The 27,824-nt window shown below is 37.3% G+C and overlaps 1 protein-coding gene across 3 annotated transcripts; it reads left to right on the plus strand.

Moving 5' to 3' along the window:
* Nucleotides 1–662: 662 nt before the first annotated feature.
* LOC131167058 (protein RDM16) lies at nt 663–27,464 on the plus strand. 3 transcript variants are annotated; one of them, XM_058125824.1, is made up of 7 exons: nt 717–1,982; nt 17,485–17,568; nt 17,646–17,769; nt 18,000–18,473; nt 18,570–18,764; nt 18,856–19,016; nt 26,149–27,464. In XM_058125824.1, the coding sequence occupies exons 1-7, from the start codon at nt 1,924–1,926 to the stop codon at nt 27,026–27,028; spliced, it is 1,977 nt and encodes a 658-aa protein (XP_057981807.1). In that variant the 5' UTR covers nt 717–1,923; the 3' UTR covers nt 27,029–27,464. The 3 variants fall into 3 exon arrangements, with proteins under 3 accessions (XP_057981806.1, XP_057981807.1, XP_057981808.1); XM_058125823.1 differs by having other exon boundaries at nt 663–1,982; nt 17,485–17,769; XM_058125825.1 differs by lacking the exon at nt 717–1,982 and having other exon boundaries at nt 17,501–17,568; nt 17,651–17,769.
* Nucleotides 27,465–27,824: the final 360 nt, after the last annotated feature.

Raw genomic sequence — 27,824 nt, forward strand, 5'->3', positions numbered from 1 at the left:
GCTTGAATGACAATGTGAAAAAAATAAAATAAAATGACGCCGCTAACATTTTATATAGATAATAATTTATTTAGTTTGATTCACATTACATTTGAAATTATAGTCGATGAAAATTTAGAAGTAAACACAACCCTGTTATTTTTATTTTCTCACTAATCTAAACTTATTTTGATTGAATGATATACAAATAAAAGTTTAAGAATAATTTTAGCATATAAAAAAGAAAAATTATTGCATGTGTGTATGTGTTTTTTTTTTTTTTATTTTTTTCGTCATTTGAATTTGTATATATTTTGTACATATTAATGTTGGCTATCCTGACCATCCATTGCATCAAAAATCAAATTAAAAATTTTCTATTTTACATTTAAAAAAATTATCAGTTTTGGATTAATTGATTTTTTCGACATCTTCATTAAAGCAACAATTGAACTTTGACAAGTAAAAAAGCAAGTCTAATATATATATATATATATACATATAATATATTAATTTTTTTGGCTAAAAAATATAACTTGTTTATATTTCGTATTAATAAAACATAATATTACATATTTGTGAAAATTGAATTAAAAATTTATTTTTTTCTAATTTAGAAATCGATCTATTTTGAGTTAAATTGCTTTAAAAAAAAATGAATTAGCTTGAAAATAGAAACCGGACACTGGTTGAGGTTCTGGGTTTTAGTAATTAGGGGCAATTATCTATTTGACCCCACACAAATATAATTTAGCCTTTCTCCGTTGCATTGCGATTGGCTTTTCTTCCACTTCGCTGCAGATCGGAGATCCCTTGCAGCTGCGAAATCCATTGGAGCCGCCACCGCCACCGCCACCGCCACCGCCATCATAGCAGGCGCGGTTGGTCGGGATATTTGCCGGGAAACTCCAACGCCACCGAGTAAATCCTCAGCCATAGACGCCGTTTTTCTTGGAGCCCCAACTCTATCCCCCTCGCTGCAAACTAACGCAGGGAGGTGAGATCCCCTGCAAACCCTAGCCATGGAGAAGGAAAAGTCGAGCCGGAGGACCAGAGAGGAGCGCGAGAGAGATCGAGACTCAACAAAAGATAGCAGGAGTCGGGATCGAGACCAAGACCGCAAACATCGGAGCAGAGATGTTCGATCGAGAGACAGCGACGACGAGCATCATCATCACCGCAAAGAAAAGCACCATCGTTCGTCGAGGGAAGACAAGCATCGAGACCGATCGGACCGTGAATCGAAACGGGAGCGGTCTCACGAGCGCGAATCTAAGCGCGAAAAATCTCACGAGTTGAGGAACGAGAGAGAAGGTAGTGGAGATAGGGCTTATGACCACGAAACTAAGCGCGAAAAATCTTACGATTTGAAGAATGAGAGAGAAGGAAGTAGGGATAGGGCTTATGATCGCGAATCTAAACGCGAGCGGTCGTACGAGTTGAGGGACGGGAGAGAAGGAAGTAAAGAGAGGGTTCGGGAACGTGAGAGTAAGCGCGAGAGGTCACATGAGCCACCGCGAAGTGATAGAGAAGGTAGTAGGGATAGGGTTTTGCGGGAGGAGTCGGTGGAGAGACGGCATTCATTGCATTCTCACAAGAGGAAAGAGCGGGGAGAGAGTGAGGATAGAGTTGATGGCAGCGAAAAGAGAGTTAGGGTTTCGGGTGGGGTAAAGGAGGAGAGGAAGGAAAGGAGGCGGTTTGAAGATAGGGTTGAGGATGAGAAGGGCTTGAATGGAGATGAGAGGGAAGAGAGGAGGGGGAGGCAAAGATTTGAGGATGGAGTGAAGGATAATGAGTTAAAGGATGTCAATATGAGCACCAGGCAAGAGAGGAAAGAGAGGAGGAAATTTGAAGATCGAGTAAAAGAAGAACTGGACCCAGGTGTGCCAGAGGAAAATAGCCACATGGTTTTGGATGCCAAGAAAGTGAAGAAAGAGGAGCCTGATGAGCAGTTTGATAGTGTTCAAAGCAATGCTCGTAATGGGAGTGGTTCCATGGGGAATGTGAGTATATTAATTTTCCCAATATTTTTTTCTGATACCTTTGTATCTGTTTTAAATGGTTTTGCTGTGCATTTTAGGATGGATGGCTGAATTTTGTTGTATTTTTTCGTTGCGATTGTCAGAAGTTGTTCATTCTGTCCAGTGTTCTGCATCTGTCACATTTAATTACTTGCACTTAGTTTCACAGCATTAGTTTCGATTTGTGGTTCATGCATTGCTTGGTATATGGAGTTTGGATGAGTTATGTAATGATCGGAAAAACTGGTTTTTTAGAAGTACATTATGATTTGGAAGTTTTTTGTTTCAGAATATTTATGTGAATTCTCTTTCTTCTTTATGTTGTCACCAAGGCATCAGCTTGTGATGTTTACTTTATTTGAGGACATTGACATATAATCAAGAGTATATAATGCCATCAGTTTCTAAAATATAATCACTTTTAGTCTATTCAGATTTTATGGGTGTTTCTTATAAGGATAATAGTTGTAATGGACATTTTAAAGTCTTTGTCGTAGCTGGTTTCTTGCCAAATAATACACTATATTGTCATGCTGAGAAAGGTGGCCATACAAAATTTTATGTTGAGAGATTAAACTGTGAGTTTGGTAAAGAATCTTGACTTTAATTTGTAGGACTTACATAGACTCATCCTGAAAGTATGCAGAAGGTGCTTCCAAATATTGTGTTTGTCAGTAGATGCCATAGTTTCCAACCTGAACAGGAAAGGCTTACCTGACCATGTCAGAGAGGCCTGGTCACATTGCTGGCAGAAATGAAACAAACTAGAGTAAACTAGAAAAACTGGCTTGACTTGGCTGGACCTGGGAGTGTATCTTTACATTAGAAAAGGTAGGCACATTCAAACTATTGACCTCATTTGATAGAGGCAAAGGTCATAAAAATCAGACAGGTTAAGTAACTAAACAATTATTGTATACGATGAAAGCATTCCACAAACCACCAACCTCCTCCTCCCCCGGCACACTTCATACTCATGTGGGTTAGAGATCCTACATAAGATTGCTAGTGGGGGGGTTTAAGGATCATGAGGTTCTACAAATCATATAGAAAATATTTAAAATGCATTTATATGTTTTTTTTTTCCCATGAACTTCAATTATATAAGCCAAACAACTTGGTTACTAAGTGTTCACTGATAAGAACATCAAAAGTAGCACATTTTGTAGAGCCCTCTTATAAGAAAGAGATCAAGTATTCAAATCAGTGAGTTAAACTAAAAAAAAACCAACTTATTATAAATAAATACTTGAGAGGATAATTTAAACACAATTAAGTAAAAAAAAAAAAACAACTTTACAACATGAACGCCTAACATTGAAACAAAAATATTTTAGTAAACAAAAACTAAAGCCGAAAAGCTACTCCCACAAAGTTAAAGCCATCATCCACGCTGCATTGTCACATTTTGCTTCATCTATATCATAGTAGTCAGAGGCGCGAGGCGAGCTAAGGCGCAAAGGGTCTTTGAAGCTGAGGCGCGAGGCGAAGGTGCGCGGCTCATGAAGGTGAGGCTCACAATTATTAAAATGGTGTAAAATGTCAATTTGGGGTAATTGATGTATGAACATATGAATATCTAGTAATATTAGAATTTAAAATGCCAAAACATTCAATAACAAAATTGGAAATTTAATAAAATTTCCAGGACGAAGCCCAAAAGCATCAACAATTCAACATAGTTCAACATCAGAAGAAAATAGTACAATAAAAGATTTCAAAGTATAAAATCTAAAAATTTTCCTCAATCATCAGTCATCACTCATCATCAACTAAGTCTGTGAAGATATCATCATCTTCCTCCTCATCATTAGAATTGTTTTCTCCAACATCTTTTTCCTCTTCCGTCTCCTTTGCACTATCCACTTGGATTTCATCCTCATCTACAAGTTCCAACATTGTGGTCTGGCCCCTAGCACTGGTTGCACTACTAGATGAAGCTCTTCCTCTTCCTCTGGATAACGATGGCATATTTGCACTTATTCTTGATCTAGTGTGACGCGGGGGGTTATTTAGTCCAACAGCTCTAGCAACAGAATCTCAAGTCAAAATATCATTTTCAAACACAAGTTCATCATCCTCATCAGAATAGCCATCCATCCTACCAATCAACCACTCATTACTATCATCAATGTTTGTTAGGAGGATGGGATCAATGGTGTCACGTTTTTCGTATCGATGCCCGAGTTCAATTATATTTCACAAATATCAAATCATTCAAGCGTTGCTGGGATAGCCTATTTCTCATTTTGCTATGATTCTAAAAAGCAGTAGACTAGTAGTTCTTGTTCTTTAATAATTAATCCACGATATACTAATGACTTACATGTTGGAATATGCTCCAATTTCTTTCACAGCCGGTAGCACTACACGTGAGGCTAAGAATTTTCATAGCAAATTTTTGCAAGTTTGGAGTTGTTGATCCAAATGCCATCCACCATTGTGCTGTTATAAAATAAATTTTAAATGAATACCTACTAGGTAAATAGCAAAAATAATTTTAAAAAGAAAGAGGTAGTACAAATGCCACTTTACTTGGTGCTTTTGTCTTCCTTTGTCTCACTGCCAAACTAATTCCAAAGACGCCGCTAGCAACATTGTATTTTTCCAACTCATTTGAAACTTTATCTTGCATTTCAAGGGTTGGCAGTAACCTTGCAATACATTTTTACAAACTCGTCATAATTTCATCTTGCAAAATGTTGAGGTTTGAATAGAAAAATTCTGGATTCAAGTAGTGTGCAGCTGCATGCAATGGTTGATGGAGTTGGCATCCCCACCTCGTATCAATAATTTCAAATGCCTCCTCGAATTTATCCTCTCTCTCACCGAAAGCCTTAGCTATGACTTCCTTAGCCCTATCCATTGCTTCATAAATGTATCCCATTGCAGGTTTCTTTTCCCCATCAACCAAATGGAGTACACGAACAAGTGGGCCTGCTAACTTAAGAGCATAGACGATGGTACTCCTAAAGGTAGGCATCAAAACAATACTAGCTTGTTCTTTTGCTAGCTGCCTCCTTTGCCCATTTAGTAGTATTCCAATCTTTAGAAGTAAACATCTTCCTCAAGTTGTTCTTTTGAAGCAAGTTGTTCTTTTGAAGGTGGATTGAACAAAGGGCGATGAAGGCAGTTGCAAATCTTGTAACTGCAAGCCTTAGTAACTCCTTTCCTCCAGTGAACTGTCTCATCAAGTTCACCACACCAACACGGTTATAGATATAACCATTCAAAAAAATTGCCCTTTTCAAAGTTGCATGAATTGAAGACATCTTCCCAATATCCTCCAAAATTAAATTGAGGCAATGAGCAGCACATGGTGTCCAATATAAATGTGGCCTCTTTGCTTCCAACAATCTCGCTGTTCAAAATCAAGGAATAAAGCCATTAAAATATTAAAATAAACAATGTATACACTATAGAAAGTAGTTCTAGAAAGAAGTTCTTACTTGCTGCAACATAGTTTGAAGCATTGTTAGTTACTACTTGAATCACATTTGATTCTCCAATTTCCTCCACCATCGCATCAAGTAATTTGTACATTCTATCTGCATTCTTGACAAGATTAGAAGCATCAATAGACTTGATGAACACTGATCCCCTTGGAGAGTTCACTAAAAAGTTTATTATGTCCTTATTAGCAACCGAATCTCTCCAACCATTAGACATAATTGAGCAGCCATATTTTGCCCATTCCTCCTTATGGACCTTCAGCAATTCTTTCATTCGACTAACTTCCTGCTTTAGGTAAGGAACTCTCACTTCATGATGATAGCTAAGTGGTTTTATTCCAGGACCATATTTTCCAATCGATTCAAGTGCCACTGCAAAGCTGCTAATGGTATTCCAGCATCATACATTTACCTAGCAAAATCTCCCATTGCCTTTTTTCTTAGTTCTTTTTTGCACGCCTCATTTATTGATGTTTGCTTCATTTTCCCTTCTTTCCTAACTTGAACCGCTTTCTTTGGATTGGGAGTAAAAAACAAGTCTATAGGCCCCTTCTGTTTTGGTTTCTTCAAGTTGGATTGGTATGATCTTTTATTTCCTTTACCAGTAAGCACTCTCTTGCCACGAGTGTCAGTTTCTCGAACTTCATCTTCTTCATCTTCACCATAATGATCTATATCATCAAAGTCGGCAATAGCTCATTTTCCTCCTCTTCCATATCTTTCTTGAACATATACTCTTTAATCTCCTCACGTACATGAGCAGGGCACTTAGAGCATTCTTTCACATTTCGAAATCCTATGACAATGTGTTGTTTTGCCCGAAATATTCCTCCCCTTGTGACTTTACCACAAAAACTGCAAGTCAAATTATTTCTATGTTTTTGATCATCCAAATGTGCATACTTCCATGCAGGATCTTTCTTTGCTGAGACCTCATATCCAGAACCAGAATCCATTTAAGATTTTAGACTTGGTATCCTAACTGAAAAGACAATGTATCATATATTTCAGGCAAATTAGGCGATAACTCATTTTGTATTAGTAGCTAGTAGCCTAATCCAGGCAAACCCATTTAAAATTTAAGACTTATATAATGCATTTCCAAACAAATTAAAAAACAATAGCTAAATTTCAATAAAAAGAATAAATATTATATATTAGCTATAATTTATAAACTTACATTAATTAAACTAAATATTTAATTAGTAATTACATATAAAGGAGAAGAAGAAGAAGAAGAAAAAGAGTAGCTAAATTTCAATAAAAAGAATAAATATTATGTATTAGTTATAATTTATAAACTTACATTAATTAAACTAAATTTTGCAAATTAAAAAACAGTAGCTAAATTTCAGTAAAAAGAATAAATATTATGTATTAGTTATAATTTATAAGCTTACATTAATTAAACTAAATATTTAATTTATAAGCTTACATATAAAGAAGAAGAAGAAAAAAAGAAGCAGTAGGCAGCAGTCAGCAGCACGCAGCAAGCTGGCAATAGGAAGAAGAAGAAGAGCAGCAGGCAGCAGGACGCAAGCAGCAGCAGAAGAAGAAGAAGAAGAAGAAGAAGAAACTTACGAAGGTTCGAAGGCTCAAAGACGAGCTCGCTGCTGGTTTGAAATGTCGAAGAGGACGTGATGAACTCACGTCGTGTTCGAAGGTAGGCAGACGAACTCATGGCTGGTTTGAAGGCAGACAGACAAACTTGCGAGGGCTTTTGTTAGTTCGAAAGGTTCGAATGCTCAAAGATGAGCTCGCTGCTGGTTTGAAATGTTGAAGACGACGTGACGAACTCACGTCGTGTTCGAAGGCAGGCAGATGAACTCATGGCTGGTTTGAAGGCAGGTTGACGAACTCGCAAGGGCTCTTGTTGGTTTGAAACGAAGTCGCGAAGGGTTGTGCTTCTTCAAAATTTCGAAGAATACGAACTCACGATCCTGGTTCGAAGCTCGAAGACAGCAGCAGCAGTAGAAGAAGAAGAAGAAGAAGAAGAAGAAACTTACGAAGGTTCGAAGGCTCAAAGACGAGCTCGCTGCTGGTTCAAAATGTCGAAAACGATGTGATGAACTCACGTCGTGTTCGAAGGCAGGTAGACGAACTCATGGTTGGTTCGAAGGCAGGCATACGAACTCGCGAGGGCTCCTGTTGGTTCGAAATGAAGTCGCGAAGGGTCGTGCTTCTTCAAAATGTCAAAGACGAACTCACGATCCTGGTTTGAAGCTCGAAGACGAAGTCGTGAAGGCTTTCGTCTAGTTCGAAGGCTCATAGACGAGCTCACGCTGCTGGTTCGAAGGATCGCGAAGGCTGGTTTGACTGTGCAAGACAAACTCACGAAGGGCTTTGAAGGGCTGAAAGGGGCTAGGGCTTTGTTTGTTTGAGTCAAATGAGGGCTGTGGGTCTGGCTGTGGGCCTGTGGTCATTTCTCTACTTTAAATGACTAAAAATTCACAAGGCACGACTCATTGCGCCCGTCGCCCCATTGCTACTCGTCTCGCTTAGCGTCGCCTCTTGCAGGCTGCCTCGCTCCACCTAGTTTGAGGCGCAAGCCTCTTCGCCTCATTGCGCCTTGCGTCTATGGTGCGCTTTTAACTACTATGATCTATATCATCATTAATGCTACAATGACACTCTTATCACAATGAACACTCTCCCCCTTTCTTGCAAAATCTACCCAATCATTCACGCCTCTTCGTTGAATAGCATGGCTGTTGTAGGAGATGAATCAAGGGGTTATGAGTCGCAACCTTTGATTTGGGAGTGGATTAAGTGTTGGGATTTTCACTCTTTTCATTCTTTAAGACTTGAACACACTAGGGTTTGTAATAAATGGGTGAGACTAGGATGGATATAAAAATAGATTAATTTTGAAGGCCTAGACTCCCTAAAAGATTAAGTCTTTCACTTGGTTGGTTGTGTTTAATAAAATAAATACTAACAACTTATTGCAAATCAAAAGATCTTTGAGGGCTTTTTCTCGTGATGTTTGCGTGCTTCGTTTTAGGAATATAAGACAATTTATCATCTCCTTTTATTCTGCGACTTTGCTTAGAGGATTTGGAATAAGTTGTTTGGTATATTGGGGGAGAGTTTGGTATGCCCTATATCCGTGGAAGATCTATGAGCCATTTATTTCACAAGTTTTGGCAGAAGGAAGGATATGTGAGCCTTATGGAGGTGTGGTGTATTTGCAATTTTATTGGGGTTATGGATGGAATGGAACGTATGAATTTTTTCCAAAAATAATCATTTTGAGAGTTGGTCTAGGATAAGATCCAATTCTTAGCATCACTGTGGTGTGTTGGTTTTAATTTGTTTTTTTCCTCCCCCAGAGGAAATAGTTTACAAGTGATTCAAAGAGATGGAGGAATGTGCTAGCTAGTTGAGTTTTTCTTATTTCTGTAGGTTTTTGTTGGTTTTTTTTGGTTTGTTCTTAATTTTCTTCGGGAGATTTCTCATTCTCCCTTTTTTGAATTCTTTTCCTATTAATCTAATTTTCTTTTACTATAAAAAAGGGGCGAGACTGCCTTCAATTGCTGGAAAATGGGTTATTTGATGGATATTTGTCGTTTTCTAGTAGTTTTAGGGTTTTTTTTTTTTGGGTGAAGCTTTCGTGTTGGTATTGTGAGACATTGGTTAGCGATTTGTATAACTAAGGTGGTGAAATTTTTGGAAGTAGGGCATGAGCAGAACGAAAAGACTGTGTTTTTCCCCATGGGTCTAAGGGTGATGGATGGCATCTTTTCGGGGACGAATTTAGTGCATTGGTTAGGTTTCTTCTACTTGGCACCGGTGGTGAAGATGTTGGAACGAAGAGTGAGAATTGCTTGTGAAGCCCAGTTGTGTTGATAGAAAAGGAAGTGGTAGAAAAGTTACAGGTGAAGGGAGTTGTCATCAAAATAGAGCATGATGTTGTGGGTAAATGCAAATGAAGGACCATGGGAAGGATGTTAAACACTTACAAGTGAAGGGAGTTGTCATCAAAATAGAGCGTGATGCTGTCGGAGAATGCAAGTGGAGTACCATGGGTTGTTGCCACAAATAAGGTCCCTCTTGAGACTAGGGTTCTAGAGTCAAGATGACTATGGTTTTGTTTGGACATGCAAATGTGTTGGAGGTGGCTAGGTATCATGGTCTTGACCCCAACTCCAGTGAGGTATTGTTCACTCCACTGTTTTATAAGGCATTACTGGAGCGCGCACCTTAGCCTTAGTGTTTTTTTAGCCTAAAATGCGTCAAGGTGTAATTAGAAAGGTGAAAATCCTTGAAGGCATACGCTCAACGAAGCCTTTTTATGCCTTAACCAAAGAAGCGTACACATCATGGATAAAGAAAATATTAGGGTTCTTCTCATTTGTTCGTTGAGACTCTTCGAAGCACAAAGCCTCCATTGACAAACGCTCCTTTCTCATGACCTACAATATCGTTTTAGATGGTCAATCACCTCCAAGACTTCCTACATCGGCAGCCTTGTTTTCTTGCATGACAAAGATATGATTCCTCAAGTTAGCTTTTGGGACTTGGTACTTGAGAGATTGTCCAAACGGTAGATGAGTGGAAGGGAGTTATTTTTTCCTTGGGAGGTAGGATTACTCAAATCCAAGCTTGTTTTTCTACTACCCATTGTATTTTATTTCTAATTTTTAAATTCTAGTGGGTGCTCCTAATAAGATCGAGAGAATTATGAGAGTTCTTTTGGTCAAGGGTAGGGGGTTTTAGGGATCATTTGGTGAGTTCAGAGGTAGTTTGTAGGTCTAAACAGAAGGGCAGTTTGGGTCTGGGAAATTCGGTGTTTAAAAATACAACTCTTTTGGCCCAATGGCTTTGGCGATTCCCTTTAGAGGATTCCTCTTTGTGGCATAAAGTTAATAAAAGCAAGTTTGGACTTGATGGGAATGGGTGGGATGCCAATATGGGTTTTGGATGTTCTTCGGAAAGTTCGTGGAAATCATTTTCGTAGATTTACCCTCTCTTTATTCCCTATACTAAATTTTTGTTGAGTAAAGAGTGTAATATTTGTTTTTAGAAAGACCTTTGATTGGGGAATATTATCTTGTTCACCAAAGCCCTTGCCTATTTCGGTAAGCTTAGGAAAAAATGATCCCATTTCCTTTTCCCTTGTTGATTCAGATGGTCCTTTACCTTCTTGGAATTTTTAGTTTAGGAGATCCTTGAGCGATAGGGAAACAAATGAGTTATTTTTGTTGTTCGTCTTGTTGAACAATTGTTGGGTATCCTTGGAAGTTGGAAGCTAATAGTTGATCTTGGTTGTTGGATCCCTCTGGGGTCTATTCTTGCAAATCTTTTATTGAATTCTTGGTTAGCACTACTTTTTCCTTCCTACTCAACAAAACTATTTGGAAGGCCAAAATCGCCCCCTAAAAACAAAGCTTTTATTTGGTTGGTTGTGCTTAATAGGATAAATACTAATAACTTGCTGTAGATTAGGAGACCTTTAAAGGCTCTCTGTCTAGAAATATGCGTGCTTTGTTTTAACTGCTTAGAATTGGCTTTGCTTCTTTTCTTGCATTTTAATTTTTCATAGAAGGTTTGGAATAAGTTATTAAGTTAATTTGGAGAAAGTTGGGCTTGTCTAGGGACGGTGGAGGAATTTTTGACAATATATTTTGTTGGGTTTGGTAGGAAGAAAGAAGGAAAAGCACTATGGATTAGTGTTTTGTTTTGCAATATTTTGGGATTTGTGGAAGGAATGGAACTCATATATTTTCAAGGAAGAAATTAGCATTTTTGTTGGTGTGGGAGAAGATTCATATTTTGGCTTCTTTGTGGTGTGTGGGTAATGATAATTTCAAGGGGATAAGCTTTTAAGATATTCAACGGGATTGGCATTCTCTATTGACTTCTTAGGCTGTGCTGATTTCCTTGGGCTGTTTTTTATGCCTTTTGGTTTCTTATTTTGTTTCTTTGGGGTTCCCTAGATTTGTTAAGGAGATGTGTCTTCTCTTGATTGTACATTCTTATTATTTCTAACTAGTTTCTTTTGCTATAAAAAGAAAGATTTGATTCCACGAATAGCGATGACTATAGGAAGAAGCACGAAGATTAGATTTAGACCCTTAACACTTGAAGCACTTCAAATCTCCTCCAAATATTCACACTTTCTTCTCTCAATTTGGCGACCTTTCTCATTCCACAATTAGCGATTGTTTGATAGAGAGAGATGAGGGGATTAGAGAGAGGGGGAGAGAGATAGACGTACAAAACAGTCTTGCTATGTGACTTTTAGTATACTTTTTAGGGACACATGGCTTGTTTTAGCCAAAAACGCATGTATGGTATGAGCAAGACTGGGAAGAATGACAGTAGGGTTGAGATAGACACACAGAAGAGTCCTGGTATGGGATTTCAACTTTACTTTTTAGGGACACATGGCTTGTTTTAACCAAAAACACATGCATGGTGGGATCTAAAGTTCCAATTTGATATCCACTTTAAGCTATTTAGGGTTAAGATCAATATAATAAATATTATTGTAAATATGTTAATAAAATTTATTTGCAAGTTAAGGTAAAAGACACTTTACCTTTCCTGAGGTTTGACAAAAAAGATGAGGACCTTCCATGAGGTTTCAAGACCTTTCCTAAGGTTTGCTAAAAATACATAGACCTTCCCTTATATTTGACAAAAAAGACAAATTTTTTAAGGATAGTAAGTGCCCCAAGAATCAAATGTTAGGTGAAGTCTTTAGATTTTTGAAATCTTAGGGGAGGTCTTTGAGATTTTTGAAACTTTAGGGGAGGTCTTTGTCTTTTTGCCAAATTTCTTTAGTAAGTTTAATGAAAACCAAATAGAAGGCTTAAACTTAGAATTGTCAAATGAGGAAAAGACTAAAAATATGAGATTTATTCGTAAAATTAGAGTTAACGAAGTTAAGTTTGCACTAAAAAAGATGAAAAATGGGAAAGCTATGGGATTTGATAACATCCCAATTGAAGTTTAGAAATGCTTAGGTGATAACGGAATTATATGGTTAACTAATTTATTTAATACAATTTTAAAAACTAAGAAAATGCCAGATGAATGGAGGAAAAACACTTTAATACCTATATACAAAAATAAAGGAGATATTCAAAATTGTAATAACTATTGTGGAATTAAACTTATGAGTCATACGATGAAATTATGGGAAAGGGTAGTTGAACAAAGATTAAGGTTAGAATCGAAGGTCTTAGAAAATAATTTGGTTTTATGCCTGAGAGATTTACCACTTAAGCTATTTATCTTTTAAGAAGATTAATGGAAAAGTTTAGGAAAAAGAAGAGGGACTTGCATATGATATTTATTGACCTTGAGAAAGCATATGATAGGATACCTAGGGAAGTTCTATGGTTGGTTTTAGGAAAAAGGGTGTATGTGATAGGTATACCGATGTCATTAAGGATATGTACGATAGAGTAATAACTAGTGTAAGGACTATAGATGGAGAAACTAGAGAATTTCCAATCACCATAGGTGTACATCAAGGATTTGTTTTGAGTCCTTAACTTTTTGCTTTAGTGATGGACCAATTGACTAAGAGTATTCAAAAGGAGGTTCCATGGTGTATGTTGTTTGCAAATGATATTGTATTAATTGACGAAACTAGGGACGAAGTATAGGCCGAGTTAGAATTATGGAGAGAAGTTTTGAAATCTAGAGGCTTTAAGATAAGTAGAAATAAGATAGAATATATGAAATGTAATTTTAGTAGTGATAGGAGGAATATTGGCAACAAAGTTAAACTTGATGATGAAGAAATAAATAGCACTTGTAGATTTCGATACCTTGGATCTATTATGCAAGCTGAAGGAGAAATTGAAGATGATGTAATGCATAGAGTTAAAGCAGGTTGGGTAAAATGGAGAATTGCTTCAAGTGTGCTCTGTGATCATAGAATACCCTTAAAATTGAAAGGGAAGTTTTATAGGATAGCTATAAGACCAGCTATGCTATATGGATTGGAATGTTGGGCGACGAAGAAACATAATATCCAAAAAGTAAAAGTTGCCGAAATGAGAATGCTTATATGGATGAGTGGTATATAAATTAAGGAATGATCATATTTGTGGTAAGTTAGGTGTAGCTCCTGTGGAAGATAAGATAAGGGAGGGACGACTCAAATGGTATGGACACTTGAAACGTAGGCTACATAGTGAACATGTGAGGAAGAGTGACCTAGTTACTGTGGGGGGCAATAGAAGGGGTAGGAGTAGACCTAAAATAACTTGGGAGGAGATAGTGAGTAAAGATTTAATATCCTTGAATCTATCAAAAGAAATGGTTCATGATCGCATAAGTTGGCGAAAAATGATTCCTATAGCCAACCCCACCTATTGGGACTAAGACTTCGTTTTTTTGTTGTTGTATATTTATAATAAAAAATTAAATTCCCAAAAGGCTTACGCCTCGCCTTGCTTCGCCAAGGGTAAAATGCCCCACCTTGCGCTTTCACCTTTTAAATATTGTTCCACTCTAGCCCATTGGTTTTATGGTTTTGCCTTATAAAAGATGCCTCACATAGTTGGAACCCAGAGCATCCTTATAAGTTGAAGATTTTCCTAGCACACATTTGATGTGGGGCTGTGACACTTACCCATTCGATTTTTGATGCCCTCGTCAGAGCGCCTTTTGTGTAGGGTCTCACATGATAGTACCCTTAGGGTGGCCTTGATACCAAATGTCACGGTCTTAGGTCCAAATCCAGTGAGGTACTATCAACTCTAGCCCATTGGCTTTAAGGTTTTGTCTTATAACATTGTTGGAGCCCAAACCATCCTTTTAAGCCCATGATTTATTGAGTACACATTTGATGTGGAACTACGACACTAGGCTAGTAGGGTTTCTTTTGAGGAAGATGAGCAATGAATGCTAGGCGATGTAGGCCTAGATCTTAGTTGTTTTGGATTTGGGCCTTATGTTGGATAGGAAAGATGTGATGGACCAATCTAATGAACAAGCTCAATACCAGTTTGATGTGGTTTCAAATTTGGGCTAGAATATTGTAGGAAAGGGAGGCTCGGGTAGCCCTCACTTGGGACGTGAGTCTAAGAGGCGTTGAGCCAAGCCCAAGTCCCACCTCAAGGTGCTCAAGAGCTGCCCATATATTGTCAAGCCAAGAGTTCATCCAATAAATGTTATAGGCAGCCCTGGGACTCAGCATCTTGTTCATCCTTGGAGCAGACTTTAATTTCACCTTTGACATTCCAATGTTCGTCTTTGTGGCTGACTCAGAATGTCCAAAAGGATGTTCTCTATTCACAATAAAGAAACAACTCCCAGAAAATTTCAAGAAAAAGAGGCGACAAAAGACATGCTGTCTCAAACAACTTTAGGGTTTGGTTGATGATTCTGTCCTTTTAGTGGGAGAGTAAACTCACTTGAAGGAGGGAAATTCTAGTGGGCCTTTTGCAATGGATGAAGGGGGGGGGGGTTCTTTTAATAACCAAAATTCCCATGAGGACAAGATTTATGGGGAAACAATTTTTTTTTTTTGGGGGGGGGGGGTTGGTTATCTATTGAGAAGGGAATTACCTCTGGTGAGACTAGGGGCTAAAAGGTCTATATGCTTGACAAAAGGAAGGGCAGATGGGTGTTGTAACGAGGAAACTGTTTCAGTGAAGTGAATTACTTCTATTGAGGAAACAAAAAAATTTCTCGGGAGACTCGGAGAGATAATGAGGAAGGCCATGTACAGTGGAAGAGCTGGTTGTTCAACAGTAGGATACAAGTAAGAAGGTTGGCATGCAAGGAAAAGAAGAATTGGGGGCTTTGACAGTAACAGTGAGGCCAAACTGATTGTGATTGTTATGGATGCTTGCTTTTGGATGAGATTTTAAGGAATTGTATGCTTATGTTTCTTGGTCATCTGATTTTCTCAGGGATTTAAAGCATGTGCCACAACCTCTTTTGATAGGATTGGAGGAGATAAGTATTTTTGGAAATGATGGTATGGATAAAAAGCAAATGCGTAAGACAGAATTTTGCCCACTTCTGGGGTAGAGATTTTTGAAAAGGATGTAGAAGCTTGAAATTTGATTTATAAATTGGGTTTCGGATGTCTGGTTATGGAGGAAATGAAATTTGACTAGATGGTAGTAAAGCTAAGGTGAAGAAGGGTTAGAGAGAACTAGCAAATTCAAAGTGTTAGGTGAATTACAATGGAAAGGTTTAGATACGGGATTTCTTAGTTAAATGTTGCTCACTTATTTAATTTAATTTTTAAATTTTAAAACTTCTAAAATTTTAAACTTTTTAAATTTTGAGGTTTTTATGCTTAGGTTGTATTTTTTTAATTAAAAAAGGACTATCAAATCCATCATTAAAATCATCACCTTGTTATTATCATTATTAAATGTATTTGTGTTCTAATAATAATATTTACCCTCAGCTTTAAGATTAATATTTGAACAACTTGATGAACGTTAATGAATTTACATAAATCAATTAGTCCATAATTGCCTTGGTGTTTGTTTGATATCTATTTGTGGAAACAAAAATCCCCTAAAAAAAAAAAACTAATAAAAATGAAAACCATTTGGCTGTGTTCCTAAATCTGAAAATAAAAAGAACCTGTCTGTGAAAATACATATCTTGTTGAAATATATGAAAATAAAATAGTAAATACAATTCAAGGCAAACAATCACTCATGTAGTAAATGGGGCAATTGAGGAATGGTTGTTGTACATGTTGCCCTATCCAGGTCAAGGACCAATCTGAGTTTGAAAACATTGTTAGGTTCTTGGAGGTTTCGTCAGCTTTAATTAACTGAAGTTCTTGAACAGAATCTAATATTAAATGCACGGTTTGGAAGGAAATACATTATCCTGTATGTGCGATCTTGGCGTTGGATTTGTGTAGTTTTGGACAAAGTGCAATACAAAATTGTTTTATGTTTGTCCAAATTCATATAGATCTAAATCCTGAAATCCAAGGCCAAATGAACATGTTCTTATGAATAAGAGATGTTAGGGGCCCACTGGAGGGCAGTGGGCATTTTTGCATTTTGTTTCCCACATGATTGATCTTTATTGATCAAGATTCTTGTTAATGATTATGGGTTTAATCTTGGATTCCTTACAATTCTAGATCTAAATGTCATGCATGGTTTGGCAGCAAATACACTATCCTTGTATGTGGGATCTTGGCTTTGGATTCATGTAGATTTGGACAAAATGCAATACAAAAATGTTTTTAACAAATTCAGAATGTTGGGTGACTAAGAAACAACATATCCAAAAAGTAAAAATTGGTGAGATGAGAATGATTAGATGGATGAATGGTATATTGCTAAAAGATAAATTTAGAAATGAGCATATTTGCGGTAAGTTGGGTGTAGCTCCTATAGAAGATAAGATAAGGGAGGGACGACTTTGATAGTTTGGGCACTTGCAACGTAGACTTCATAGTGCACCAGTGAGGAAGAGTGATCAGTTAATGTGAGGGACAATAGAAGGGGTATGGATAGACCTAAAATAACTTGGAATGAGATAATAATAAGAATTTAATAGCCCTGAATTTGTCGAAAGAAATTGTTCATGATCGCATAAATTGGCAGAAAAGGATTCATATAGCTGACCCCACCTAGCGGGACCTAAGGCTTGGTTTGTTGTTATTATTGTTGTTGTTTTGTTCAAATTCACATAGATCCAAAATCCCAGACCCAAGGCAAAAGCTGTGCATTCGTTCTTATATAAAAAGATAGGAGCTGGGGTGGGAGGGGCAGTGGGCATTTTGGTATCTGTTTTCCATATGATTGATCTTTCTTGGTCAAGATGCACGGTAAAGATTATGAGTTTAATCTTGGTTACCTCACAACTCTAGATATATGTTCCAGATTCCATGCTTCCAAACACAAGGGTAGTGAACTTTTGAACAAGTTAGGTTGAGATGTGGTTTGTTTAATTTTGATAATCAACATATCTGCGCTATGAACTTCCCTAGGTGCGCAAATAATATATTGATGTATGAGAATATGGAACCGAAGGATTTTCTTTTGTTGTGTGCTGACTCATAGATTTTACTTTACTTGCAGGGCCCTGCTTTGGAACAACTCAGTTTGTCAGCAAGGAATGTGCCTGAGACTTCTTTGGCCCCTAGTCACCCCCTTTCTACCAAGGTATCTTCAATTACTACCACAAATGAAAATAAGGGAGTTAGTATTACCAGATCTCATGAGGTTCCTGGAAAATCCAGTACAGATGGATCATCTTCAGCTGCTGGCCAGAGTGGAAGTCTCTCCCTTGATGCTTTAGCAAAAGCTAAGAAAGCTTTACAAATGCAGAAGGAATTGTCAGAAAAGCTGAAGAAAATTCCTCTGGTAAGTTCATCAATGGTATTCAAAATACATAATTGTTGTTTTATTTTTCTGGTCTTTCTTTGTGCGTCTGTGTGCGTGTTTTTTAAAAAAAAAATAAAAATAAATCTGCCATTTTATTTCTGACACTTTCACCACTCCACGCACTTATAGTCAAGTTCTGTACAGAAGATTTTCTTCTTGTCTGCTTACGATGTTGGTTAAGGAAGGTATTCTAATTTTTTGTCGTGTAGTTAAACAAGGGTGCAAGCTCAAGCTCAAGCTCATATGGTAGCACACAGGTGGGAGTTCAAGTGCCTTCTTCTAGTGCTGGAATACTGCCTCTGCCTGTCTCATCAGCTGCTGCTGCTGCTGTGACCATGCTTACTGGGGCAACCCCAAGTGTATCAACTTTACCTGTTGATGCTGCAGCTTCTGTGAAACCACCTGAAAGTGTCATGGTTTCTCTTGCTGGGCTTACAAACATACACAGCTATGAAGCTGTAAAACGTGCACAGGAGCTTGCTGCGAAGATGGGATTTCGCCAGGACCCAGAGTTTGCTCCTCTAATAAATATGTTTCCAGGGCAGGTGCCAACAAATACTGCTGTTGTCCAGCCAAAGCCTGCCAAGGCTCCTGTTCTTCGTTTGGATGCTCTGGGCAGGGAAATAGATGAGCATGGAAATGTAGTTAATATGCCAAAATTGAACAATCTTAGCACTCTAAAGGTTTGTTCATTCTTTGACAGTTCAAGGAGCTTTTTGTTCTTGTTTGGGCCTCTTTCCCTTGGTGCACTTATCTGATTTGCTCTCAATCTCTTTTAGGTCAACATTAACAAGCAGAAAAAAGATGCATTTCAAATTCTTAAGCCTGAATTGGATGTGGATCCAGAATCAAATCCTCACTTTGATGCAAGTATGGGAATTAATAAAAACAAGCTTTTGAGGCCCAAGAGGATGAATTTCCAGTTTGTGGAGGAAGGTAAATGGTCAAGAGATGCAGAGATTATTAAATTGAAGGTACTTCTTTTGTCCTTTTTACCTTTCTCCACTCTGATGACTTCATTTAATTGTGCCCTGATACTGTAGTCCTTGCATTGTACTTTTACAGAGTCAATTTGGAGAAGCACAAGCAAAAGAGCTAAAGGCAAAGCAAGCTCAGCTTGCCAAGGCAAAGGCAGAGCCCGGCATAAATCCAAATCTGATAGAGGTATCCGAGAGAGTTATCACTAAAGAAAAACCAAAAGACCCAATTCCTGAAATTGAGTGGTGGTAAGTTGATATATTTTTTATATTCATATAATAATATAGCTATGATTTTCTCATTGAGATTATATTCTCTAATTAGCTTGTGTGTTTTGTCCAAGAAAAATTGGATAATGTAATTGATAGGTATGACAGTTGCAAAATAATTTGATTTATGTAAATGTGTCTTGCAGTTAGTCTTGCTAAGAAAATGAGAGTTGGTTTGTTGGTGGAATTTTTTTTTTTTTTTTTTTGGGGGGGGGGGTTTGGTTGTCAAATAGTTGGTTGATGTGTGTACTGTCTGCTGTTTGAAAGCAGCATTTCAAGAATTTTATTGATTTCTGTTATCATTATTCATGTTTGCTGAGCTCAGCTTCTAAAACTTTAAAATGCTCAATGCCCATTTTGGTTTTTCAAGAACTTTAAAAAAAGTTATAGATAATTTTTCATTTTTACAACAATTGAATGAAATAAATGAAAAACAATAAATAGTTTTAGCACTATTTGCTTGTGGAAATAGTTATATTTTTCATTGCTAATATTTCAAATAATTACAATAATGCCACTTTGTTCTCCAATTTTGCACATATATATAGAAGAGCTGGAAAACATCTTTAATTTGTGTGTATAGAGTTTCTTCTAAATCCATATAAATCCAAACTCAAGCCTCAAAATCCATGATTCTAAATATTTCCTTATATAAATTTTGGAAAATTGGAGAGCGAGTTGTTTTTTTTGTGATTATTTTGAAATCTAGAAGTAAAAAATGAAAAATTGTTTTGCAGATTTAAGCGAACTCTTTATTTTCTACCTTTTTAAATCGAATTTTAAAAAATAAAAAATTAGTTAAAATTTTTATACTTCTTTGAAAAACTAAAAATTGATAAGTAGAAAATGTTTTCCACAACTAAATGGGCCGTTAGTGTCATCAGAATTGCCTTCATGGATGGACCACAGGCCACTGGGACATGCACACATGGACGTCACTGTCTTTGATTTTCCCACCTGTGCTTTCCACGTGGGCGAATGGCAGAGAGAACGAGGCTTCTGTTTTCTCGCTGAATTTTTTCCACTTATCAGTGCTCATCACATCCACAATTCCATACTTGTGTTATATTTCCCCTTCCAGTGTTTTGCTTTCCAGGCTTCTGATTGTGCTTTTCACTTAGTAAATACACAGTTTGTGCTCCTCAGATAGCAAAATTCTTCCCACTTTCCAGTGCTCTTCAACTTCATGTATTTTTCCTCTCTTTTTCTGCTTTTTTTTTTTTTTGTAAAATTATTTAATTATATGTTTGTCGTTTGTGCTCACTTAGAAAATGCAACTCGTTTTTTTTTTTTTTTTATGCCTTTAATTTTTTATTTTTTTTTAAAAAATTATATGATGGTGTTTTCCAGATGATTTATTAAATTTTAAATTCTTAAATAGTGCGAATAACACATACATATGCATCCATTAAGCGGTCCATGGAATCACCTAGCTGAAAAAAAGTTGATCCATGGAATCTTCCACTAGTGGATCATAATTTGTGTTATTTCTTGTACATCTCTAACTTCAGCGCAGACATGAGCAAATGCTGACAGTAATTGGGCATCTAATGTATTGAAAATAAATAAAGAAAAGATAATTGTTTATCCTTAAAAGACATTTGAATTTCCGATTTCACATAAGACATCACCTAATCGCATGTTCTACCTTGAAAATTAACTTCAAAATCTTGCTAATAATTGACCATACCAAAAAGTTTACTCAAGCACATGTCAACCACGCCAAAGCGTTTCCAAGAGTACATTAGCGTGTTCAAATTAAATTACTTAATAGAATTCTATGTCTTGTTCATCTTGAAACCAAGAATTCTGCTCAAACATGTTACAAATGTTTAGCACAGGAAGAAACCGGCTTGTTCCATTGACATATGCTGAAACCCTCCACTGTACATGAAATAGAAATGTTTAAACTAGTCATAAATTAAGAAAATTTAAATCAACGAAATAAGGTTATAACTGCAAAGGAATGACTTCATGAGGATAATTCAGCAAGAGTAGACGATGTTGGTCTTTGATCACATTGTGAGTTCTAATGAAGCAATTTTCCAACAATTAGTAAGATATAAACATGTGCTCACTAATAGTGTTATTAATATTTAACTTTGTTGCAAACCTTATAAAAATTCTCTCTTTTAGTGCTCTTTTCTTGACTTCCTTACAGCTTGACCAACCTTAGAAACCTTTCTTTGGTAGGTGGCCGCCCTTGCATTCGAAGTACACAGGGCTGTGCACAATAGTTCCTTTGGTAATGCATCTCGCGGTACTGTGCTTTGAGTTCCAGAAGCATCAAGGTCTTGTATATGCAAGGTCTCCATCAATCCATCTAGAGTTGTGTGAATGATCAATGTGGTTTCTTTATCCTCATGATGCCTTGCATGTTCAAACTTCTTCGGCATTCCATCACATTAAATCATGGCATCACTACCACACCAACCATCTTACTCAACTTTAGTATTTGTGTGATGCCTTTTAACAACCTTTATCCAGTGGGGAAGAATATATCTCATAGGAACAAATTTCTATTCCCCTTCTCATACAACCATAAGAACATGTCTACAAATGATTCCTTTACATTCAAACATTTGGCCAGCACAACAAACATCAACATTCCTTTTATTATATATAACAGGAGACTTACATTGTGTTTGCAACCCATCAATAAACACCCATTCTAGAGTGGAATTTCCCAAACACCTTTGGTGAGTAAACTCCTTTTGAAATTGTTTAAACATTGTGGAAGTGTAGGCTCTTTGGAATTGATTTTCTATTGGAAATTGAGTCTGACAAGGAATAGTAGAAGAAAAGTCTTTAAAATTGGCTTGAGTTTCTGATGTAGGATAAGAAACAAGACCATGGAAGATCCTTGGAGAATAATTTAGAAGAATTGGGTCAAGTGGTTGTTGGGTTTAGTTACTAGTTAGTTGTGTGTTTAGTTTATTTAGGATAGGATTGTATGTATTTGGGTGCTCATTTTTTATGTAATTTAGGGGTGTGTTTGCAATTTGATGAAATTTTAGGAGCATACTTGTATTTTCATGTGTTAGAAGCTTTTCTTATAAATAGTGTCAGGACACCATGTAGAAGGCTATTGTGAATTTGAATCAAGAAGTTAAGTTGTGATTTTTGCCCTTGTATGATTGTGTCTCCTCTTCCTTCTTCCTTCTTCTTCCCCTTTCCTCCCCTCAATCTTTCTTACATCCTCTCGGGGCTGCAAGTCCTTGATGTCGTCTTGCGTCAATTTCCTTTTCAATCTTACTCCTTAATGCACTATCATGTTGTTTTACAAATTGCTTTTGAAGTGTCTTGGAGTTCACACACCCATAAAAAATGCATTCATAGTTCATACTTTTATTGTGTTTTGGAAGATAGCTCGGACCAGAAGGTCTCACAAAAGTCAAAACCCAGCTAGTACACTCCTTATATAAACTACTCAACCATGCATTGTCTTGTAGATTAATTTCTATATGAAGTATTGCCCAAACTAGATTCAAAATCCTCTTTTCTCAAAATATCATAAACCGCAATTTGCATACTATGTTTGAGCACCTCATAGTTTGAAATAACCCTCCAATTTTGAGGTGTTTTCTTCATTATGTTTTATATGCACTAACAATGCGCATTGGTAGGATATACCAATTCGATTGCTTTTTCCATGGATTTGTCTGTCTTGACTAGTAAAAAAAGCACTAGGCATATGTCCATCCATGCATATAAGGGCCAAGCATTGAATAGCTGTCTATGCATAATTGTGGTGGTTTACCTTGATGAGGGGTGCAAGTGGCATGTCATATTTATGTTTGTCAAGCACAGTTTCAAATGTCATTGCATCACAAAATGAAGCATAAGCTGCCATGCTTCTACTATCAACCCAAAACACATTCTTGATTCGATCATTCTCATCCATATCCAAATCATAGAAGAATCCCGTTGTTTTTGCCTGCATCTTTGGTAAGTATTGAATGAGTGTCTGTCCATCTCCAGCCTCAAAGTTGGAATGTCCTGCTTTCTCACTATGATTGTGACAATCTTTTCCTGTATATGGAGTATTCTCATAACTGAAATATTCGGTGACCATGGAATTGAAATTACTAATCATGCTAATCCAGCTTGGTCATTTACTTCTAACTTCCTTCGAGTGGTTATACTTATTTCCCCATTGCACAAAAGGAGCATGATTGCGGGCAAACACAACCAAGATTACTCTACATCCTCCATCCTACCTTGAAACAACAAAATGATTCTTGCTTTACCCCCATTTTTTGTTAGAGGGTTGGGCTTGAGGAGATTTCCTTTTGACATATTTCATTCCTTGCTTGAAAGCATGTACGTCCATTCCCCAAACTATTAAAAAACAAAAATCATCTTTTTGCCTTTCTTTTTCATTGGATCTTTATGAGGGGCTTGTAACTTACGTTTGTTCCAAGGTTTCAAATAGAAAGGAAATAGAAACTTTATTTGAATACCATCTGTTAAACAATTTTTTTCTAGAAATTTTGTTTCGGATAATTGAACACCATTATAGGTAAGACTTTGAGGGCTTAGTTGCTTCAAGACCTTCTTGCATCCCATATTGCTTAAAGATCATGAAATGAATTGAGATGCATGATGACTTTAGGTGGAGCAACTTTCTTGTAACCACTTGAAAGATATTGTGTCCCCTGCTCATCTCCAATATCTTATTTACTAAAATACTCTTATATTTCATTCCCACTACACTCTCCTTCACTCAAATCCATTTCTTGTTTCATCATCACCACCATCTTCTTCACTCGATTCATTCTCCAAGTCAAAGTCAATTTTTCTAGACAATATGTTTTCCATTCCTACAAAGCAATAAAGACATATAATTAACAAGCATAATCCCCGTAATCTATTAATTTAAAAGATACCTAAATCGTAAAGAACATCGGCAATATAAACTATACAAAAAAGTGAATCATATAAGATTGGGACATCTATTGAGCTAAGCTTGTTCAGGGCATTATGCTTGCTTGTGACCGCTTGTCTCGTGCATTGGGGATGAGTTTCCATCATGTAAATACTAGTGTAGGGTTATTTTCTAGTATTTGTTTCATTGTATGTCAAATAAGGCAGTATGACTCCTCGGTCACTTTGATGTTTCCTAGTGTCAAAATGAAAATTGCATATAAAACTCTTTAGGGGTGGGTGAGTGTTCATCAGTCTTGTAAAACTTACTAGCTATTGTTAAGGTGTTTAGCCTACTTGCCTTATTCGCTAAACACACAATGTCAACAAAAGTGTTAATGAATTACGCTGCTTCAATGTTTACTGCTTGCTTGTCATTGCTTTCATAATTGCTTACTGCTTCCGCTGCTATTTGATTGAATGCTAATGAAAATGTTTCGTGGATGAATTGTGATAAACGATAGGCTGGCTAGTTAAGCAAGAGTGACTAGTTAAGCAAGAGTGATTTAGCTAGCACCGCACGGTCTTTTCACAAAGGGGTGAAAATAGTCAGCCTGTGACACATTGCTATGCTGGGCAAGTTCAGACATTCTAAAATACAAATATATAAACATTAATCCCTGAACAAAACAAATCAAATCACTAACTAGGATATCAAGTATATAAAAAAAATATAGCATTTCCCTCTACGACAAATAAAAATAAAATTGAGAACATCCACACTAGAAAAATCATGAACCTTAACATTACCTACTCATCATAGACAAAAACCCTAGCACCGATCATATTTACTTAATGAACCAAATATTATATTTTGTTTTTAAAAAAATAACAAAATCAGTTGAAATTTTTCTGTCTTTTTTCTATTTTTTTAATATATATTTTTAATTTAAGGAACATAGGCTATAACTAACCAAAGACGAGAAATGGCACAAAGGCAGATCACAGAGGGGTAATGATTGGACCAGCTGCAGCAGATCATCCAGGGAGGGAGAGAGAGAGAGATGAGGGGGAGGTTATGCTTATCCTTATGCCATGAGAGAGGTGGCGGGGCTGAGGCAGAGGAGAGGACAGGTGAGACTAGGTGGAGGACATTGGGTTTCTTCGCTGACTGTATAGGGAAAAAAAGGTTCTGTTTTGAAAAATCAGCTGACACATAGGCATAGCTGAACTGTGAGAGCTCCCATGAGAATGGACCTGTGATGTGTAGCAGTACTAAAAAAAAGGTTGTATTTGGTGGTTGCTGCCTTCTACAACATGGCATTTAGGAGCTTGTTTGCACATTTCTTGGATTTCAAAATTTGAAACAAGTGGAATTTGGGACTTCTAGTGTTGAATTTGAAGTTGAAATGAGGTCCTATGCTCTGGACTGTTGATTCCTAGAGTGAAAGAATTTAACTACAGAAAGAAAGTTAATTATGCATCCTGTGTTGTGAAAACAATGAATTGCTTGTCTTTTCATGCATTGTGGGGGTGGCATTGCAGCTTTGCAAGCGCCCTCTTTTCATGAGGAAGAATGTGTGGCACAGGGAAAGGTGGGATTGTGGGTGAGCTGTTATGGTTAATTTCAGGGGTTTGGGAAAGAATAGAAATGGCGGAGCTCTTTGGAGTGTGGCTGTTTTTGCCATGCTTTGGACCTTGTGGATTGAGTGGAATGCTAGGATTTTTAAGGGTCGCTCAACCTGCTCATAGCTATTATTGGATTGGGCAGCTTCCCTGGCTTCCTTTTGGGAGCACTTGGATTTTTTTTTTTTGGGTTTTATCACTGTCCAGCCTTAATGGCAGGGTCAGAAGGCAGCACTTCTGTTATTAATACTTGTATTGTTTTTATTTCTTTGGTATATTTTTGTTTTCTCTGAACTCTATATATAGGGAGGACTCCTTGTCCTCTAAGTCATATACACTGCTTCTCAGATATTAATAATATTGTCTTTAAGAGGGAAATTGTTGCTGAAACCCAAGGGAGTTCATGTTCCTGATATTTATAGATAAGGAATATGACCCCCTTCTTTTAACCACAACATATTTTTTGCTTAGTTATCAAATTTGGCAAGAGCAATGTAATCAAACTACTGTTTTATAGTTATCTGTATTCTCTGTCTATTGTTCTTATCATATAATTTACTGTTCATGACCGCAATAAGAGTATTGACGTTTTTTTGTTTTGTGTTTGCTACATTATCAGGGATGTGCCCTTCTTGCTTTCTGGTATGTATGATGGTGTCAGTGACGGTGAAATAACTGAAGAAAAACTGAAGATGGACAAGATCACCATTTATGTTGAACACCCTCGTCCTATCGAGCCCCCTGCTGAGCCAGCCCCGCCACCGCCTCAACCCCTGAAGCTGACCAAGAAGGAGCAGAAGAAACTTCGTACACAGCGGCGTCTGGCTAGGGAAAAAGATAGGCAGGAGATGATTAGGCAGGGACTGATAGAACCCCCAAAACCAAAAATTAAAATGAGCAATCTCATGAAAGTTTTAGGCTCTGAAGCGACCCAAGATCCCACTAAGCTTGAAATGGAAATACGGAGTGCAGCTGCTGAGCGGGAACAAGCTCATGTGGATAGGAACATAGCACGTAAACTTACTCCAGCTGAACGTCGTGAGAAGAAAGAGAAGAAACTTTTTGATGATCCAAATGCCCTTGAGACTATAGTTTCTGTCTACAAGATCAATGATCTTTCACACCCGCAAACTCGCTTCAAGGTTGATGTTAATGCCCAGGAGAACAGGCTGACTGGATGCACTGTGATTTCAGATGGTATATGTGTGGTGGTGGTTGAAGGTGGAAGCAAATCCATCAAGAGGTATGGGAAACTTATGCTTAGGCGCATAAACTGGGCTGCTGCCGTGGAAAATGAAGGTGAAGAGGGAGATGACCATGAGGAGAAGCCTGTTAACAAGTGTGTGTTAGTGTGGCAAGGAAGCGTAGCCAAGCCTAGCTTCAATAGGTTTTTTGTTCACGAGTGCAGAACTGAAGCTGCTGCTCGGAAAGTTTTCTCTGATGCTGGGGTTGGTCACTACTGGGATCTTGCTGTCAACTTCACAGATGACCAAATGTAATTGGAGATCTTCATGAACGGCAGGCAAGTTTTCCCCATTTATTTGACAACCATTGTTCAAGTTGTACTGCTGTTCTGAAAGCAAGCAGAGTCAACATTTTACTTGATCCAATGTTTGCTCCGAAAGCAAGCAGAGTCCAACCTTCTACTTGTCACATTGTTGAATGTATGAGAGACGTTAATATGTTTATATCGGTCAATCAAGCTCTTTACGCTCTTGCATGTGGACCATTTATTGAAGACCATTCGCAAAAAAAAAAAAAAAAAAAAAAAAAAAGGAGAGGAAATTGCATCTCACCTCCATGTTGTGTTTACATGGACGCCCCTCCCAAGGCTTTCTATTTTTGGTCTTCTGTAGTATTTGTTTTGTTCATGTATGATGTAGGAACCATGTGTGTTTTTTACCTGCAATAAAATGAAATGCATTCATTTTATTAGTCCTCACTCCACATGTAGCGTAGAACCAAGTTTCAGGCAATATTTTCGTGAGTACATGTGGTATGGCATGAGCAAATAAATATATTGTGTTAGGCCATCTGCTTTCTGACTGGCTTGCATAAATTATCTGGAGTGTCGATTATATCACTGATCATGACTGCAGCCAAACAAGGAGGATGTCCGGGGAGGAGTGACTGTCGATTTTTAGGATTTAATAGCTAGCTGAATGATCGCTCGGTGGTTTACCCATTTGTTTAGGCCCAATCTGCGGGGTAGAATAGACACACTACTCTGATAAAAGCCCCACTTCCATACAGCCCCGTAAAATGGGGAACCTTAATTTTGTTGAATTAGAATTT

Source organism: Malania oleifera, chromosome 10 (genome assembly GCF_029873635.1).
Source record: "Malania oleifera isolate guangnan ecotype guangnan chromosome 10, ASM2987363v1, whole genome shotgun sequence".
Taxonomy (NCBI): Eukaryota; Viridiplantae; Streptophyta; class Magnoliopsida; order Santalales; family Ximeniaceae; genus Malania; species Malania oleifera.